General features: G+C 35.9%; 1 protein-coding gene across 4 annotated transcripts in view; it reads left to right on the forward strand.

Moving 5' to 3' along the window:
- Nucleotides 1-20,105, forward strand: part of LOC111142579 (KIAA1328 ortholog) — a 325,804-nt gene that overhangs the window by 250,979 nt on the left and 54,720 nt on the right. For all 4 annotated transcript variants that reach the window (XM_022495863.1, XM_022495865.1, XM_022495866.1 and 1 more), the window contains one exon: nt 13,756-13,937. In XM_022495863.1, coding sequence (XP_022351571.1) covers nt 13,756-13,937 — 182 coding nt within the window. The remainder of the gene's footprint in view (nt 1-13,755; nt 13,938-20,105) is intronic.

The raw sequence follows: 20,105 nt of genomic DNA on the forward strand, positions 1-20,105 counted from the left end.
ACTGGTAATAATTTCATCATATCAATGAATGAAGTTGTCCTGTATTAGTCAGAGCCCCTCAGTGAATTTTGTACACATTTCATCTGAATGGTATGAAGTGATAAACACTGATCATCTGACAATTAAGTTTTGACTTTATTATGCCTCACACAGTTAATAAGATAGAAAATACATGGTCGGTGAATCTTTTCTTTTAGTAGTCAGGTTTCTATAGTTTTGGAAATAAGATATAGTTATTTAAAAAGATACAGTTATTTTTATATATCACAGTGTATTTTTAAGTTTATTTGGTAAAATTTTCCCTGCTGTTTCTTTTAACTTTATTTTTAAATCAACTTTATTGAATATAATTTACACTTAGTAAAATGCACACATCAAGTTTAGAGTGTTTTAACAAATAGATACACTTGTGTAACTAACATCCGAATTAATATAGGAAGTATCCATCATCCAGAAAGTACTTTGTGCCACTTTGCAGTCCTGGACAAACCCCTGGCCCAGGCAACCAGTGATCTGATTTCTGTCACTCAAGATAGTTTTGTATGTTTTAAATCTTCATATAAATGAAATCATACTGTATGCATATTTTTGGCATTTTAGCTTACCTTATTTTTTAGATATATTTGTATGTTGCTGCATATTACATTAGTCCATTATTTTTTTATTCTTGAGTAATAGTTCATTGTATAAATATACCACAACGTGTTTATCAATTCATTTATTGATGGACATTTAGATTGTTTCCAGATTTAACAGGGAGGGAAGAAAAAAACTGAGCTGTTATAAACATTTGTGTAGAAGTCTCTTAACAGGCATGTTTCTTTCTCTTAAGTAAATATCTTGGAATTGAATTGCTATATCATATTGAGCACATGCAAGTGGTGGGGAAGGGGCAGAGGGAGAGGGAGTGAGAGAATCTCAAGCAGGTTCCATGTCCAGCAGGACAACACAGGGCTTGATATCACAACCCTGAAATCATGATCTGAGCCAAAATCAGGAGTCAGCTGCTTAACTGACTGAGCCATCCAAGCGCTCTATGTTTATTTTTTTTAAATATTTTATTTATTTATTTGACAGACAGAAATCACAAGTAGGCAGAGAGGCAGGCAGAGAAAGAGGGGGAAGCAGACTCCCTGCCGAGCAGAGAGCCTGATGCAGGGCTCGATCCCAGGACCCTGAGATCAGGACCCAAGCAAAAAGGCAGAGGCTTTAACCCACTGAGCCACCAGGGCACCCCTCTATGTTTATTTTTAACTATATGTGAAACTGCTAAATTATTTTCCAAAACGATAGAACTTCACAGTCCTACCAGAAAAATACCTGAGTTCTGTTTGCTCCTCATCATTGCCAAGGCTTAGTATAATCAGAGTTATTCATTTTAACCATTTAGTGGACCATTTAGTGAAATGGTATCTCATTGTGATTTTTGTATACTGATGACTCTAATGATAATGTGTGTCTCTTAATGTTGTTTATTGGCCATTCATTCAAAAATATCTGTTCAAATCTTGTGACCATTTTTAATTGGGTAAACAACCCAAGTATTGAACATATAATTGTTTGTATATTTGTATATATATCCTTTGTCAACATATATTGTGATTATTTCTCCCTGTGTATGACTTGCCTTTTTATTTCCTTAATGGTGTTTTTGAAGAATAAGACTTTTTACTGATGAAGGTTTCCTTATGTTTCCTTATGAGAGTTGTACAGTTTTAACTTTTACATTTAAGTCTGATTTATTTCAGATACACTCTCACGTGTAGTGTGATGTAGGGCTCAACGTTCATTTTTTTCTATACAGATACTCAGTTTTTCTAGCACCATTTGTTAAAAAAAAAAAAAGCTATTTTTTCTTCACTGAATTGTCTGATGCCTTTTCAAAAGTCAATTAGATATGTATACACACACACACACACACACACACACACACACCCATTTATGGGTTTCTATTCCATTGATCTATCATACCATTGATAAGAATGTTCATTCTTATGTCAGTGTCATACAGTCTGTACTACTTTAGCTTTATAGTAAATTAATGAATCTTAAAGTCAGATAGTATATGTCTTCAGCTTCACATTTCTTGTTAAAAATCCTTTTGGCTATTCTAGGTTCTTTTGTTTACATTTTAGATTGTGTTTACCAGTTTCTATTACGGAGCTAGAAATAGGATTAGATCGTTTTGGAGTAGAATTGACATCCTAAAAACATTGAATTTTCTAATCCATGAACATGGTGTATCTCTTCATTTATTTGGGTCTTTTAAAATTTAACTCAGTAATACTATGTAGTTTTCAGTGTAACAGTCGTGCACACTTTTCACTGAACTTATTGGTGGTATGTAAAAAGAATATTGATTTTTTTTTTAATATTTACCTTTATACTACAGTCTTGATAAATGCATATATTCCGGCAGGGTTTTTGTTTTGGTTTGGTTTGGTGGCTTTTTGTTTTGTTTTGTTTTAGGGATTTGGGGTTTTTTTTTTTTTTTTGGTAGATTCCTTGGGATTTTCAAGTTCACAGTCACATTGTCTGAAAAATAGCAGCCTTTCCAAGCTTTGTGCCTTTTGTTTCTTATTCTTGCCTTATTGTATTGGCTAGAACTCCCAATAAAATATTGAATAGAGGGGCGCCTGGGTGGCTCAGTGGGTTAAAGCCTCTGTCTTCAGCTCGGGTCATGATCCCAAGGTCCTAGGATCTAGCCCCACATCGGGCTCTCTGCTCCGCAGGGAACCTGCTTCCTCCCGTGTCTCTGTCTCTGCCCGCCTCTCTGCCTACCTGTAATCTCTGTCTGTTAAATAAATAAATAAATAAAATCTTTAAAAAAAATATTGAATAGAAGTGGTTAAAGAAGACATCCTTGCTTTGTTCTCAAGGACAGGAAATTCTGTAATTCACCAATAAATATTATGTTGAATACCAGTTTTTGACAGATGCTCTTTATCAGATTGAAGTAAGTTCCCTTTGCTTCCTAGTTTGCTAAACATGTTTATCCGGATTTTACCAAATGCTTTTTCTGCACTTATTGATATAACTCTATGCTTTTACTGCTTTATTCTTTTAATAGGATGATTTACATGGATTTATTTTTGAATGTTAAGCCATCATTGCATTTTGGAAAAATACTCATTTGGCCATAATGTAGTACCTTTTTATATATTGCTGGATTTGATTTGCTAATATTTAGTTGAAGATTCTTATGTCTCTGTTCATGAGGGAATCTAGTTTGTAATATTCCTTTATTTTAATTACTTAATCAGTTTTTGGTATCACACGGTAACATAATAATGAGCTGAAAAGTGTTCCTTCCTGTTTATTGAAAGCTTGTGTAAGACTTTTAATATTTCCATTAAATATGTTAAAATTTATAAGTGAAGCTATCTGGTCAGTTTTCTTTGTGGGAATGTTTGGTTATGAATTCCATTTCTTTAATAAATATAATGCTATTCATATTTTTTATTTCTTCTTGAGTCAGTTTTAATAAATTATATTTTTCAAGAAATGTCTGCATTTGGGGCAGAAGACTTGGGTGGACATTTTCCCAAAGAAGATAGCCAGATGGCTAACAGACACATGAAAAGACATTCAACATTGGGGCACCTGGGTGGCTCAGTGGGTTAAAGCCTCTGCCTTCAGCTCAGGTCGTGATCCCAGGGTCATGAGATTGAGCCCCGCATTGGGCTCTCTGCTCAGCGGGGGGCCTGCTTCCTCCTCTCTCTCTCTGCCTGCCTACCTACTTGTGATCTCTGTCAAATAAATAAATAAAATCTTTAAAAAAAAAAGGATGCTCAACATCACTCATCTTCAGGGAAATACAAATCACACCTGTCAGAATGGTTAAAATTAACAGTATGGAGGCTCCTCAAAAAGTTAAAAATAAAACTATCTTACAACGGAGAAATCACACTACTAGGTATTTACCCAAAGGATACAAAGATTCAAAGGGATACATGCACCCTGATGTTTATAGCAGCATTATCAACAATAGCCAAACTATGGAAAGAGCCCAAGTGTCCACCGACTGATAAATGGATAAAGATGTAGTATGTGTACACGCGCGCACACACACAATCGAATATTACTCAGCCATCAAATAGAATGAAATCTTGCCATTTACAACAACTTGGAGCTAGACTGTATTATGCTAAGAGAAATAAGTCAGTTTGTCAGAGAAAGACAAATACCATATGATTTCACTCATATGTGGATTTTAGGAAACAAAACAGATGAACATATGAGAAGGGGAAAAAAGAGAGAGGGGGGAAAGCAAGCCACAAGAGACTCAATGATAGCGAACAGACTGAGGGTTGATGGAGGGAGGTGGGTGGGGATAGGCTAAATGGGTGATGTGCGTTAAGGAGGGCACTTGTGGTAAGCGCTGAATGTTGTATGTAAATGATGAATCTCTAAATTCTACTTCTGAAACCATTATTACACTAGATTGTTATGCTCCTGTAAACATTACACTATATACACTATATATATATATATATATATATATATATATCTCGATACATATAGATATATAGATATATAAATAGTATTAATATAAAATAATATTATATATAATATATTACACTATATATTAACTAACTAGAATTTAAATAAAAATTTGGAGGGAAAATATGCATTTTATCACATTTCAATTATTGAAGATAATGACATTGTTACTCATGACTATCCTTAATATTCTTCTACTATCATTAGAATCTATAGTGATATCTCCTTTCTGATTTTTAACATTCATAAATTGAGTTTTTTTTTCTTTTTCATAGTTTGTCTTGGTAGAGAGTTATCAGTTTTATTAATATTTACAAAGGGCCCACCTTTGTGTTTCTTCTGTCTATTTCATGATCTTCTACTCTTGTTTCCTTTTTCCTACTTACTTTATATTTAGTTTGCTCTTCTTTTTCTAGCTTTATAAAATGTCTTATTATATCAATGATCTTAAACTTTTCCTATTTAATATAGGCATTTAAGTTATTTTCCCTCTAGTATCTTCTGATTCCCTCAAGTCTTGATAAGTTATATTTTCATTACCATTCATTTCAAAATATTTACTGATTTCACTTGTAATTTTCTTAACCTATGGATTGTTTAGAAGCATGTTACATAACTTTCAGATTCTTGGGATTTTTCTAGATGTCTCGGTTTTTATTTTTAACTCCATTGTGGTCGGATTACATACTCTGTAAGCTTTCATTGTTTTGAAATATATTGAAATTTATTTTATGGTTCAACATACTTAGCTTGGTCAATAGTCCATGTGTATTTTCTTAAAATGTATGTTCTGTGGGTGCCTGGGTGGCTTAGTCGGTTAAGCATCCAATTCTTGATATCAGCTCAGGTCTTGATCTTGGGGTCATAACTTCAAGCCCTGTGTTGGTCATGGAGCCTACTTAAAAAAAGAAAATGTATAATCTGCTGTGGAGTTTAATATTCTGTACGTATTAGTTAAGTCAAATTGGTTCATAATGTTCAATTCTTCTTTAGCCTACTGAATTTTTATCTTTTTTCCATCAATTGATGATAAAAGGACATTAAAATCTCCCAATGTGATTGTGATTTTCTCTTCTTTTTCCTTTGTCTTACCAAATTTATTATATGTATTTCAAAACTCTATTTTAGATGCATATGTAGTTAGGATTGTTTTGTGTGTCTGATGATTTTCCACTTTAATCACAATGGCATATTTCTCTTTATCTCTTATTGACTGTTCTATTTGATATTATATAACTATTGCAATTTTCCATGTGTGCTATTTACATGGCACATCTCCTTCCATCGTCAGTTTATTTATTCTTTCATATTTAAATTGTGACTCTTGTAAAGTACATATGGTTTAGGTTCTCGATTTTTCTCTCTAGTCTAATAATCTCTTCTATTTACTTGAGTGTTTAATTCATTTGAATTTAATTTAATAACACTGTCATATTTAGATCTAGCATTTTGCTTTTTATTCTTCCTTTCTATTTATTCCACCTGTTCTTTGTTCCTCTATTTCTTCTTTTCTGGGGTTTTTTTTTTTTTTTTTTTTTGAGGTGATAAGGGGGAAAAATGAATTTTTTTCCATTTTCTTTTTTAATTCTTTTATTATTTCTTTGTTATCCCTTTTTTAATTTTCTTTAGTGAATTCTATAGGGACTATAATATGTTTCCTTAATTTATTGAAGTCTACGTGGCACTAATATTGTGCCATTTTATGTGGAATGTAAGAACTTTTCTATTGCATAGCTTATTTACTTTCTTATTCTTTGCAGTATTATTGTCATAAACATTACAGCTTAGTGCACTATAAATCCCATAATACAGGTATATAAATGTTTATATTTATATACCTTTTAATGACATTGAGAGAAACATAAGAATATATAGACTTTTAGGGCCGCCTGGGTGGCTGAGTGGGTTAAGCATCTGACTCTTGGTTTCAGCTCAGGTCACGATCTTGTGGTTGTGAGATGGAGCCCCACATAAGGCTCTGCACTCAGTGTGGAGTCTCCTCCAAATTCTCTCTCCCTCTCCCCCTCCATCATGCTGTCTCTCTAAATAAAAATAAAATCTTTTTAGAAAAAGAATCCTTTTATATTTATTCATTTATATACTATTTGCAGTGCTTGTCATTTCTTTCTATAGATCCAGGTTTCCATCTTGTGTCATTTTTCTCCAGCTTGAAAAGCATTTTAATACTTCTTGTACTGCCAGTCTACTGACAACAGATTTTCTCTCTTTGTTTATCTGAAAATGTTATTTCTCCTTCATTTTGCTTATTTTTTTTTTTTAGTTTATTTATGTTTGAGAGAAAGAGTGTGTGAGAAGTGGGGGTAGGGACAAAGGGAGAGGAGAGAGAGAATCCCAAGCAGGCTCCATGGTCAGTTCAGGACAGAGCCCAATGTGGGCAGGGCAAGGCAGAGCTCAATCTCATGACAGTGAGATCATGATCTGAGCCAAAACCAAGAGTCGGAGGCTCAACCAACTGAGCCACTCAGGCACCCCTATTTCTCCTTCATTTTTGAAGGATATTTTCATGAGATGCAGAATTATGGGATGACAGGGTTTGTTTGTTTGTTTTCCAGTACTTCAAAGATACTGTTCTACTTCCTCTTGCCTTCCTTGTTCTGATAAGAAGTTACTGTCAATATCACTATTCTTCTTTATGTAATAGACATTTTATCTAGTTGCTTTAAAGATTTTCTTTATCTTTGGATTTCAACAGTTTGACTGTAATCTGTAGGTCAACATTTTTCATCAAATTTGGGAAATATTCTGTCCATTATTTCTTTAAAATATATTTTTTCAAATTTTTAAAAATTTCATTCTCAGTCTCTTTTTCTGCAACCTCACTTATGTTTGTTAAACAGCTTAATACTGTCTATAAGATCCTTGAGACTCTGATCATCTTTCTTCAACCGTTTTTTTTCTCTGTGTTCTTCAAAGTGGGTCATTTCTATTGATTCTTGGATCTTTCATTTCCTTTTTTCTAGTTTTTATTATAATTATAATTTTTAGTTCTATATTTTTCATCTGGTTCTTTTCTAGACTTTCTCTCTCTCTCTGCTATTACTGCCTGTCTCTTCACTCATTAAGACCATGTTTTCCTTTATATCCATCAACATTTTTTAAATTTTATTTTATGTTTTCAGTGTTCCAAGATTCATTGTTTTTACACCACACCCAATGCTCCAGTTTGCAATATGTGCCCTCCTTAATACCCACCACCAGGCTCACCCAACCCCTAACCCCCTTCCCTTCCAAAACCCTCAATTTGTTTCTCAGAGTCCACAGTCTCTCATCGTTCATCTTCCCATCCAGTTTCCCCCAATTCACCTTTCCTTTCCTTCTCCTAATGTCCTCCATGTTATTCCTTATGCTCCACAAGTAAGTGAAACCATATGATAATTGACTTTCTCTGCTTGACTTATTTCACTCAGCATAATCTCCTCCAGTCCCGTCCATGTTGCTACAAAAGATGGGTATTCATCCTTTCTGATGGAGGTGTAATATTCCATTTTATATATGGACCATATCTTCTGTATCTGTATGTCTGTTGAAGGGCATCTTGGCTCCTTCCCTAGTTTGGTGATTGTGGCCATTGCTGCTATGAACATTGGGGTAATTATGGCCACATCAAAAAATGGGCAGAAGACATCAACATATTTATAATAGCTGATTTAAATGAAGTTTTTGTCTGCCCAAATCCAACATCTGGGCCATCATTGGTGAATTTTAAGTGATTGATATTTTTTCCCCTTAACTGTGGGTCACACTTTCTATCTTTTTTGTGTTTGGCAGTTTGAATTATATCCTATATATTATGGATGATGCATTTAGAGAAGTGGATTTTATTATCATTCTCTGAAGGTTGTTGATTTTTGTTCTTCTCAGCAACTTAATTACTTGCTAGTCACCTTGAACTGGGATAGGTTTGGATATATGCTTTGTGAGGGCTGATCTCTGGAAAGTCCCATCTGTTTTCCAAGCCCCTCTAAATTGGTAAGACTCAATGTCTTTCCTCCCTATGTATTTTGTCACAGCTTGGTTTTAAGCTTTGTTAGAGGTTCATAATAAACATTTGGCCAGGTTGTAAACCTTTTGGTGTCTCAGCTAAAGTCCAGGACATTACCATACCTCTTCATTCTTTGCCAGAACTCCTAATTTCTCGCAGCATTGTCCAATTTGCAGTACTTCCATATTTCTATTCTGCTTTCAATTTTCTAGCGTCCACTCTTCAGTAAGTCTTGCAGTGGAAAAGAAAACAAGCAATAGAGAAAATCTACAAGCTAAAAGTTGATGTTTTGAAAATATATGTAAAATTTGTAAGCCTTTTCAAGATGATCAACCTATTATAGAAAGAGAAAAAAATTAACAGTATCAGGAATGAAAAAGAATCTATGTCACCAGAGAGTCTAACAATATTTTTTAAAGTAATTAAGGGGTATTATGAACAATCTCTCAGAAGTACATTTGACAACCTAAATGATATGAAGTCCTTGGAATTGACAATATACCAAAATTGTTACCCAAAAAATTAGGAAGTCTGAATAGCCTTATACCTGTTGAGGGAATTTAATTTCTAATTAAGAAATTTCCTACAAATAAAACTAGACTTGTGAATTTTACCCAACATCTAAAGAAGAAATAATATCAATCTTACACAGATTCTTTCAGAGGCTAGAGTAGGGTTTCTCAGCCTTGGCACTATCGACATTTCAAATCACACAATAATATTTTGTTGGGGAGTTCTGTGTATTGCAGGTTGTTTAACAGCATCCCTGTCTTCACCCATTAGGTGCCAGTAGCATCCCACCCCCACTTTGTGACAATCAAAAACCTCTGCAGACATTGTTAAATATCCTCTATATAACAAAATGTCCTCTAGAGAACTATTGGACTAGAGGAACAAAGAACTTACCCAACTCCTTTTGTGAGACCTAAACCAGGTAAAAGAAGTAGAAGAAAAGAAAATGGCAAAGTGATCTCCCTCATGAACATAAATGCAAAACAAAAAAGTTTCTTAACAAAATATTAGCAAATTAAGTCCAGAATATATGAAAAGGATAATCCAGTTTAATCAAGTACAATTTATAACAGGAAAGCAAAATTGTTTTAACATTTGAAAATCAATGTGATCTGCCATATTAACATAATAAAAGAAATCCAGTGTCTCAAGTAGATGCAGAAAAAGCATTTAACATAGCTCTTCCATTGCTCATACATTATAAGGAGAAAAAAATGGCCTGTCATTAAACTAGAAAGCTGATAGAGGATATGGACAAAGATCATCTATTTAGTGATGAACACTTTTAGGAATAAGAAAGAATGTCCATACTTAGTACTTATATTTACATTGTACTGGAGGTCCTAGCTAGTGTGATCAGGTATAAAAAAATATTAGAAAGAAAAAAGTAAAACTGTCTTTATTCTCAAATAGCATGACTGTACACGTGGAAATATCCTAAAGAACCTACAGAAACAATTACTAGAATTATTAAGTGGATTTAACATACTCACAGGATTCGAGTTAAAGTTCAACATACAAAAATCAATTTTATTTCTATATAATGCAATTAGCTGTCATATAGCAATAGATAGAAAATAACAATTAGAATAGAAAATTTACAGCAACATAAGAAGTCATCAAATACCTGGGAATAACTTAACAAGAAATGTACAAAATCTCTACATTGATCACTATAAAATACTGCTGAGATAAATTCAAGAAAACTTAATAAAAGGACAGAAAGATATACCATGTTCCTAAATAGGAAAACTCAATATTGTGAAGATACAAATTTTTGCCGAATTGAAGATTAGATTCAATGCAATTATAGTCAAAATACCAGCTACTATTATAGAAATTGGCAAACATTCTAAAATTTATATGAAAATATGAAGGGTTTAGAATAGCAAAAACAGTCTTTGCTATTTTAGAAGAGTGAATTGAAAAACTTGTGAACCTAAGTTTTGGTATGTTAACTAAAGTTGTATAATCAAGACAGGTTGTTATTCACATTAACATAGATAAATAGGTCAGTGGAACAGAATAGAGTCCAGAAATAGACCCAAACAGTCATATGTTCAATTGCTTTTTGACAAAGGTATCAAGCAAGTCTATGGAAAAAGTATCAAGCAAGTCTTCCAAAAAAATAATACTGGATATACTAGATATAGACATGGGGAAAAAATGAACCTTGAGTCCTACTTCTCATCATACCCCAAAACTAATGGAGCCTGATCCACAGAAGAGGGTAGCTTGGCACAGAATATCGGAGCTTGTGTGGGGTGGGGAGGACTTTCCTCCTGGGGACCTTATTGGTGTTGGAGCTTGAACCTTGACCAGTAAACTGCACCCTCCCAATAAAATCCTAACCCAGGATCAAGCTCTCAGGCTGCTTTCTCTAGTTTTACATCTATAACACCTGAGTCTTGACACAAATTCATGATTTCTAATCATTAGACCTTAAACTTTGCAGGATAGTTTTTTCCTTGTTCTTGGTCATTTTTATCTTGAATTCCCTCAATACGAATTCCAGATCTTCACTTCTCTCCTCAATACCCATTTCTTTCACTCACAAGAATGAATTTACCTCCTGCTTCACTGAGAACACTGAAAGTGAAGTATGTACTTCCTCAACTCTGTCCCAACCCCACCACTGTTAAGTCAGCCAGCCAAGTACCAAAACACTATAGAATTATTGATCCAAATGCTTTCTTGAAATATCTTCCCAAATGTTTTATGAGTAACTCAGCCTACATTTAATTTCTCCCACATTCCCAATCTTTCCTCTCTGTATTGCCTATGCCCCCGTAATTCTGCCAGTCATTCTCACTACCTTTTCCCTTCATTTTTCACATTCAAATACTCGTCAACTCCTACTGATTTTAAATCCTAAATATGGTTTTTAAACCATCTCTCTTCATTTCATATGACTGCTTCTCCATCCCAACCCTCTATCATAGTGTTTTTTTAATTGATTCTTCTATTGAATATTTGCCTTCAGTTTTCCCGTTACAAATAATCCTGCAATGACTGTCCTTGAACAAATATCCTCATGTTGTTGTTAATGTAATTCCATATGATAACTTCTTAAAAGCTGAATTATTAAGAGGTAGGTGCATAAAATGCTCTATCAGTTTGCAGTTCCTCCTGTAATGCATTACAGCGCTCTTGTCCCTGCACCCTCACTGACACTGAGTATTATACTCCTCCCTTAAGGGAGGAGTTTCTGGTTTTAGGTTTAGGTCTTGATTTTTAATGGAAAGTCTGATCGTGTTTGTAATCCTAGGAAAGAATCCAGTTGAGAGGAGGAGTTTGTAAATTATAAGAAAAGGAGATAACTGACAGGCTCTAGTCACAGAGGGTGTAGGTCAGTGATATCAAGAATATGAATAAAAGGTGTGATTTTCTTCTGAGACACTAACAGAGGGATAGTAGATAGGTAAAGATGGAAATAAATGCAAAGGAAATAAGAAAAATTTTGTAGTCATCTTTATTTTAAAGAAATTAGAAGCCAAGTCCCCTGTTGAGATAGAGGATCTGGTTTATTTGAGAGAGAGTGCAGGAGCACAAGCACTCTCTCTTTCAAATACATAAAATCTTTAAAAAAAGAAAAAGAACAAGCAGAGATGGGGGCACCTGGGTGGCTCAGTCAATTAAGTGTCTGACTCTTGATTTGTACTCAGGTTGTGATCTCAGGGTTGTGGGATCGATAGAGCCCCCCTGCAGGATCCACGCTTGGTGGGGAGTCTCCTTGGGATTCTTTCTTTCCCTAACCATTTCTCCCTCCTTCTGCCCCTCCCCAGCACCCCCCCAACTCATGCATGCTGTCTCGAAAGAAAGAGAGAAAGTAGGAAAGAAGGAAAGAAAGAGAGAGAGAGGAAGGAAGAAAAGAAAAGAGAAAAGAAAAAAAAAGGCAGAGATGTAGTCCTTGGATTTGCCTACATCTAGAGCTTCTAGGTTAAAGTAAAATTATCTTACATTCACAGTGAGGTAGTTTTATTCTCTTCCTTTTCCTTTCCCATGAATAGAAGTTATATGAGCTAAGATATACATCCACTGGTTAGTCCACATGGGAAAATGATCCCTGAGTTCTGTTATTAAAAAAAAATTTTTTTTAAGAGTATAAATTTAATATACTGCAATATACAAACAATAGTAGTTATTGTTTCTTTATATCACTCCAAACATAAAGCCACTTAATGTCTTGATTTTTATTAGTAAATTATGATATGAGCAAACATTATTAAAAATTCTGATCAACATAAACTAGAAGCCCAATGACTTAGATGGGTTTACATGATTTGAATCCTGGTCAAGAGCCCTGAGATTAGCAATGGATCCAGTAATACTCTGTCAACTTATTCAACTTATATACTTATATTCAACTTCTGGAGTTCAAATACCTTAATATTTAGACTCTACCTTTTGATTAAATGTCTTCTCTCTCTTTTTTTTTTTTTTTTTTCACTTTAACTCTTACATTGTTTTTGGGCATGGGGAAGACAAAACCAAAGTTTCATGAGTCTGTGGTGAATTTAAGTGTAAAGGAAGAGGCTGGTAGAATAGTAAGGAATATACATCATTGGGACACTTCTCCCTAAAAAATAAAATGTTACAAGAGGAAATGTGTTAATGGTGGGAACACAGTTTATTAGAGAGAAAAACATAGGCACGTGTGTTTATTTTCAATAAAATTCCTTTTACTCCATACTTGCTTTGTTGACTTTGTAATGAACTTATGTTAGGACAGAGACCAGCTATTCCACATGCACCATTGTACTGCTCTGCACATACCCTGGGCACATAATAAATACTGTAACAATTGAAAATGAGAAACACAAATGCATTTTGAAGCAAATTGGTGATATTTTAATCCCTACTGTTCAATTTTAGTACTTGGAAACATTTTAGTTATGCAAGTCTTGTTTTAGAGTACTTTTTATTTCTACAGATATTCTGGTTCTTAGTCATACTCTATGGCTTTATTAGCAGTTTCATGGGTCTGAGTCTCATTTCCCCAACTCCAAATATAAGTTTTTTGAGGATAAAGACCATTTCTTCTCTAAAATTATTGTGGCAAGATACAAAATAGACCTTCGGTAAATTATTCAAATTATACTTAAATAAAAAATAAGAAAAAGAAGTTCTTGCTGCCGTCAATTGCATTTCAACTCATGCTGAATTTATATGCCTTTATATGATCATGTACCCCCCGTCTGTGCTCTCTACAGCTCATTCATGTTTATTCTTTTCAGTTTATTGAAGTCAAAATGTGATGGGTGGCTGCTGGGAGCATCATCGTCCATCAAAAAACACCAAGAGTCCACTAACAGCAGTGAGAATAGAAGAGAGAAGAAGACAGTTGGGTTTCAATCACATACAGAAGATGATACCCTATGGACATATCAAAAGAGAGATACATATCGACCCCAAAGAGGTAAGTTTAGCATTTATACGTAGCAAAAGAAGAAGCTGTTCTGGGGCCAGTTCTTGCTGGTGGGTGCTAGCCATGAACTCCAGATGATTTTTATCACCCCGAACAAGAGTTAAGTCTGTTACCAATTGATGTGTGTCTGCAAGGCCACAGGTGGCACATCTGCTACATCACTGAATCACATCAGCCTTTCTCTTAGAATACTCTTATAAGCAACTGTCCGATTTGTCCCTCTTTGCAAGCAGCAAACTGTAAGGCTGATTTAACAGTAAGTATGGTTATAGGCATAAAATAATGTTCAAAGTGAGTAAAGAGGACCGGAAATTAAATGTAAATTTCTGCTGGGAGCGTAAATTCTAACAACTATAGTTAATCCTCAATTAACTAGAAATATAGAAAGGGTGAAGGAGAGGTCATAGACAATTCTACATTGTAGCTGAAACAACACTTCATAAGTCTGAAACATGTATTGCCTAGCAGTCTTTTAAATGCCACTAATTCTTCCTACTTTAGATGTCGCAGATTTTTTTTTTTAGATTTTATTTTTAAGTAAACTCTATACCCAACATGGGGCTTGAACTCACCACCTCAAGATCGAGTCACACACTCCACCAGCTGAGCCAGCTAGGCACCCAAATGTCATAGATATTTTAAAAGAAATCAATTATAAAATAACTGAAATGTTGAGCGAAGTGGTCAAAATTTAATTGTGTTTCCTCATTGTTTCTGGAATGGCTTATGGCTTCACCTCTCCTGAAATTATCAAGAGAAGGACTTCCCAGCAGAAGCAGCCAGTCCAAGCTTCCTTGTGCAGAGATGTGCAGGCAAGAGAGGGCCACAAGAAGTCTGGGAACCCCCTCTGCTCACACCTTTTCCCCAAATAGCTCTCTTACCTGCTCACAACCATTAACCCCGGCTTCCTTCTTTTTTTTTTTTTAATTTATATTTTAGGTAATTAATGCGCAGTGCAGTACGATTCATCAGTTCCATACAACATCTGACGCTCATCACAAGTGCCCTCCTTTCATGCCCATCAACCATCCAGCCGATCCCTCTGCCTATCTCCCTCCATCAACCCCATTTGTACTCTCTCCTTAGGAGTCACTTATAGCTTGTTTACTCTCTTCTTTACCCCCCATATGTTTGTCTGTTTTCTTTCTTAAATTCCACACATGAGTGAGATCATGTGGTATTTGTCTTACTCTGACTGACTTACTTCACTTTGCATAACATCCTCTAGTTCCATCCACATATCTACCTCTTTTTTTTTTTACTGGACTGGCACCTGCCCCACTCTGGTACTAAGCAACCAACTTTCCATAATCTCCCTGGCCACTCTTACATTCATTTGTTTGAAAAATGGGCAGCAGTTCAATAGAAGACCTTGTATCCCCCGCCGCCTGTGTCATGATTTTTAGTTTTAACTATGATTAATCTAGAAGTTGTTTAATCTTTTTCCAAATAACTGAGAGATGATAATTAGTCCCAGATTCAGAAAAGGAACTATCCACATCTTGAAAAGCAGGTACATTTTTTTTGACATAAGGCAAAAGTTCTGCAGACCTCCATTGCCTTAGAACAACTTAGAACAACTTTTGTCTTTGTAGACTCTGCTACCAGAAACAAAAATGAGATTGAGGAGACTTCATCTCTGAGATAGAATCTTCTTTATTTTCTCTGTGAGTCCTTGAGAGATGGGAAACTTGTATTCTCTTCTTAGTCACTGCACTTTGGAGAATAGAGAACCAATCAAAACTGGTGTGTGTGGTGGTTACCCTGCAAGTCTTAACATAGTTTTCTGTTAACTTGTCAAAAAATTTGTGTTGTGTGCCAGCACGAAAATAAAATGGCAAAATGAGAAAAATGGAGTGTAATAGCAAAGGGACAAATGACTTGTGTTATTGGTTAAGACCACAGCTGCATTAGAAGGCTGCAGTTGAAAAGGCACTTTGAGAAAGGTACCATCAGGCCAGCCCTTACAGTGGTGGAGGTTAATCTCTCCCGGGCCCAGCTACGGAAGCTATAAGCCTGGAAAGGGCTTGTGTCCAAAAAAAATCAATTTCTAATTTGAAACAAAATCATTTTTGACTAACAGGGGTTCAGAACCCATTACTTTTTGCTGTATAGTCTGCTGACATTTCAGCACTTTCTGTTGTGCACAATGAATCCTAATAGTCATTTTATAATGTTGCTATACCAATCAATTTAACCAAGACAAAGCTGTTACAATTCTGCAAAGTTTTCAGGAACAGTTTTCACTCACGGTTTTATTTTTTTCGTTAGCTTTTTTCCTTTGTGTGTGTGTTGGTGGGGGGTGAGGTTGTTTTGTTGCAGTGGAAAAAAAAAAAAACTTTCTCATTTTTTTAAGAGAGTTTTGTTTTAAGGTGTTCACAGGAATTAACTTTTTTTTTCTACTTATAAGATTATCATGTAAGGAGTGTCTGGATGGTTCAGTCAGTTAAGTGTCCAACTCTCCAAGTCAGCTTGGGTCATGATCTCAGGGTCATGAGATCAAGCCCCGAGTCAAGCCCTGCACTGAGCATGGAGCCTGCTTAAGATTTTCTCTCTGCTTCTCCCTCTCTCCTGTGACCCTCCCTGTCCCATTCATGCACATGCAGTCCATCTCTCTCTTTAAAAAAAAAAAAAAGAGGATCGTCATGTATTTTTCTCTTCTTTTATTCTGATATGGAGCCATTGCCAAATTACAGTATAGCTGATCATTGGGGAGCTGCAGCTGCCCGTCTGAGTCCTTCTGCTCATGGCAGTGCTGGTATGCGCAGATCACACAACAGAGCAGTTAAAACAGCAGCCTTTCCAGTGGCACACAGCCAGATGGGAGACGGCTTTACAAGTGTGCTGCAAGGGGTTTGGACACCCTGTGTAACGTTAAGACCGGTAACCTAGCACTAATTGCCTCAGTCACACTGCTTGGTTTAGTGGCTCCTTAATTGCTTTCCCTTCTTTAGTGTGTCTAATTTTTTTAACCTACTTTTCTTCTTCGTTTCTTTTGTTGTCTTTAATCATTAAGTACCACGTAGGATGTTTACTGTAGGACCATTAATCTTTATTATCCATCCCTTATTCCTCTACCTTTTCTGTCCTCCTCACCATTCTGTCAACTTTATTGATACTAAATATATAAAGAAAGACCTGACTCTTAAGAAAAGACCTTTGCGGGGGCGGGGTGGGGAGTGGAAGGGAAGAATAGGGTGGCTGGGTGATGGACATTGGGGAGCGTATGTGCTATGGTGAGTGCTGTGAATTGTGTGAGACTGATGACTCACAGACCCATACCCCTGAAGCAGATAATACATTATGTGTTAATTTAAAAAAGAAAGAAAGAAAGAAAGAAACAACCTTGAGATCACAACGTGTACAGTTTTGTCAGAATCATGCTTAAAATATAATTTGTTTTTCAATCATCAATGCGTGGTATATTCTATTTTAATTGCCTTTATTGAGCTATGTGGAACCAGGAGAAATTACTTAGGAAAATCTAAACTTGAGTCAAGAACTTTTAAGCCAAAGGCACAAATCTGGAAACAACACTGTTCATTCCTTTTTTCCTCCCTACTCAGCGGTGATTGTTTTTTTGTTTTTATTTCCCTCTCCCAGCTTGCCCAACCACCCTTTTCTTATCAATCACCGATTCCCTTTCGTAAGAGCCCTCCAAGCTGAGGGCTTTTTTTTTCTCTGTGATGCTGACAGGCTAGCAGAGGCCGTGAGGACACTGAGCAGACATGTTCCAGAATCAAAATGTTAGACCTCAGGACTTGGCATTGTCCATTTCTAAGCGAGGCTGCAAAGCCATCCCAAAGCCCCCTGCTACAGTTAGAGCTATGCCTGTTTGCTCCTTCTCCATGGATCTCTGAGTCTTTTTAAAACTTCAAGAGAGGCTAAACCTAAAGTAATTTGGATTTAACTGATGGCATTGACCATGCCCCCCATTTTGACTTTGGGCTTTTTTCGGCTATATAATATACAGCAGCTATCACTGGTTGACAGCCCCTGAGGGGCTCCGAAACACATTTTTCTTTTACTAGAAGAGGATTATTATAGACTCATCTGAAATGAGAAATAATCTTGAAACTCCTAGTTGTTCCTCTAAATAAGCCTGTGCTTGCAATGATACAAAATGTTCTTTGTAGTCCATGATGGATTAATATAGGTGATGATGTTAAAGAAATAAAACAAGTTGGAGTATCCAAAGTTTAGAAGGCAGTTCCACTTTGCCTCTAAAGAACCTTTATTTGTTTCTTTTATTATTAATATCATAATCATTGTTGTATGTTTAATCATTAGAAAAGGTATCACAAGATATTACTTCTGATTCTGAGAACTCTGAGCTAAAAGATTTATTAAAAGTTGATGCCTTTATCAACAGAACACAGAAGAAAGGAATAGTATAGTGCTATGCATAAAGCCAGATATGTAGATGAAATTGTCCTGCTCAGTCCCCCCCCCTTTTTTTTAAGATTTTATTTATTTATTTGACAGAGAGAGATCACAAGTAGGCAGAGAGGCAGGCAGAGAGAGAGGGGGAAGCAGGCTCCCCGCCAAGCAGAGAGCCTGATGCGGGTCTCGATCCCAGGACCTCGGGACCATGACCTGAGCTGAAGGCAGAGGATCAACCTATTGAGCCACCCAGACACCCCTGCTCAGTCCCTTTTAAAAAGGAATTCAAGGAACGCCTGTGTGGTTCAGCCAGTTAAGCCACTGCCTTCAGCTCAGGTCATGAGCCCAGGGTGCTGGGATCGAGTCCCACGTTGGGCTCCTTATTCAGCAGGGGGCCTGCTTCTCTCTCTGACAAATAAATAAATAAATAAAATCCTAAAAAAAAAAAAAAAAAAAAAGGAATTCAGATGCAAGAGACCAGCATTAAGAGTTGAAGTTGCTGTATATGAAATATTTTCCCTTAAACCAGAACCTCTACATTTCCCATTCTCTATAATAGAAGTATCTCAAAATACTTTATAATTTACTGATTTTTTATATTTTGTATCTTCTCCCACTAGAATATGAACACTCTGTGGTTTGCTGTTGCATCCCATAACAACATTGCTTAACATGTAGTAGATACTCATTATATATTTCTTGAATGAATTGGTATAACATGATAGATAGATAGATTTCTCTTTTTGTGACTTTGCCCCATTTCCCAGCCATAAAGATCTGATCAGTTAGACCTTTGGATCTCAGTATCTACAATAATTAAGAAGTGTACATGCTTGTCCCTTCGGAGTCTTTATGCTGATTGATTATAGTGTCAAAAATCTCGGTAGAGTGCGGTCTTGAAAACAGCACAGCCTTGAGAATCAAAAAACTTGTATGGTTTTTAAATTTTTATTTTATTCTGATTGAGATTTAATTTACATACAGTAAAACTGCATAGGTCTCAAATGTACAGTTTGATAAACTTTGACAATTGTCTACACCCATACAATTAAGATCGAGTACTTTTCTGTTGTTCCTGTTGTTGTTCACTCAATGGTCCTTTCTAGTTATTCCCTCCCAAGTCCTCTTTCCTGTGTTTGCACATGGCTGCCTTCTGTATCCTCACATGGCTGCCTTCTGTATCCTCACATGGCCTTTTCTCTATGAGAATACATCCCTGGTATGTCTCTCCCCCTGCCCCACCCCTTTTTTTTTAAGATTTTATTTATTTATTTGAGAGAAAGAGCATGAGCTGGAGGGAGGAGGGAGAGAGAATCTAAAGCAGACTCTGCACTGAGTTCCAAGCCCAATGCGGGGCTCGATCCCACAACCCAGAGATCCTGACCAAAGCCGAAACCAAGAGTCCACTGCTTAAGGGACTGAGCCACCTAGGCACCCCCTGTCTCTCTCTTCTTTAGAGACAAAGGATCATATTGGATTAAAAGCCATCTGTATGACCTCATTTAGCTTTAATTACATCTTTAAATGTCCTGTCTCCAAATACAGTCACATTCTGAGGTACAGTGAAAGTTAGGACTTCAACACATGAATTTGGACAGGGTCGGGGAGCACAATTCCGTCCATAACAACTACTTTTTCCCCAGTCTTTTTGCTTTTTATATCTTTTTCTTATATTATTATACTGCCTAGAACTTCTATTACAATGTAGAATAAAATGGTAAAAGTGAACTTCCATAAGGAAGCCCTGATCTCATAGGGAAAGCAGTTCCCACCATT

This window comes from Enhydra lutris, unplaced genomic scaffold, assembly GCF_002288905.1.
Source record: "Enhydra lutris kenyoni isolate GAN:26980312 unplaced genomic scaffold, ASM228890v2 scaffoldscaffold8, whole genome shotgun sequence".
NCBI lineage: Eukaryota > Metazoa > Chordata > Mammalia > Carnivora > Mustelidae > Enhydra > Enhydra lutris.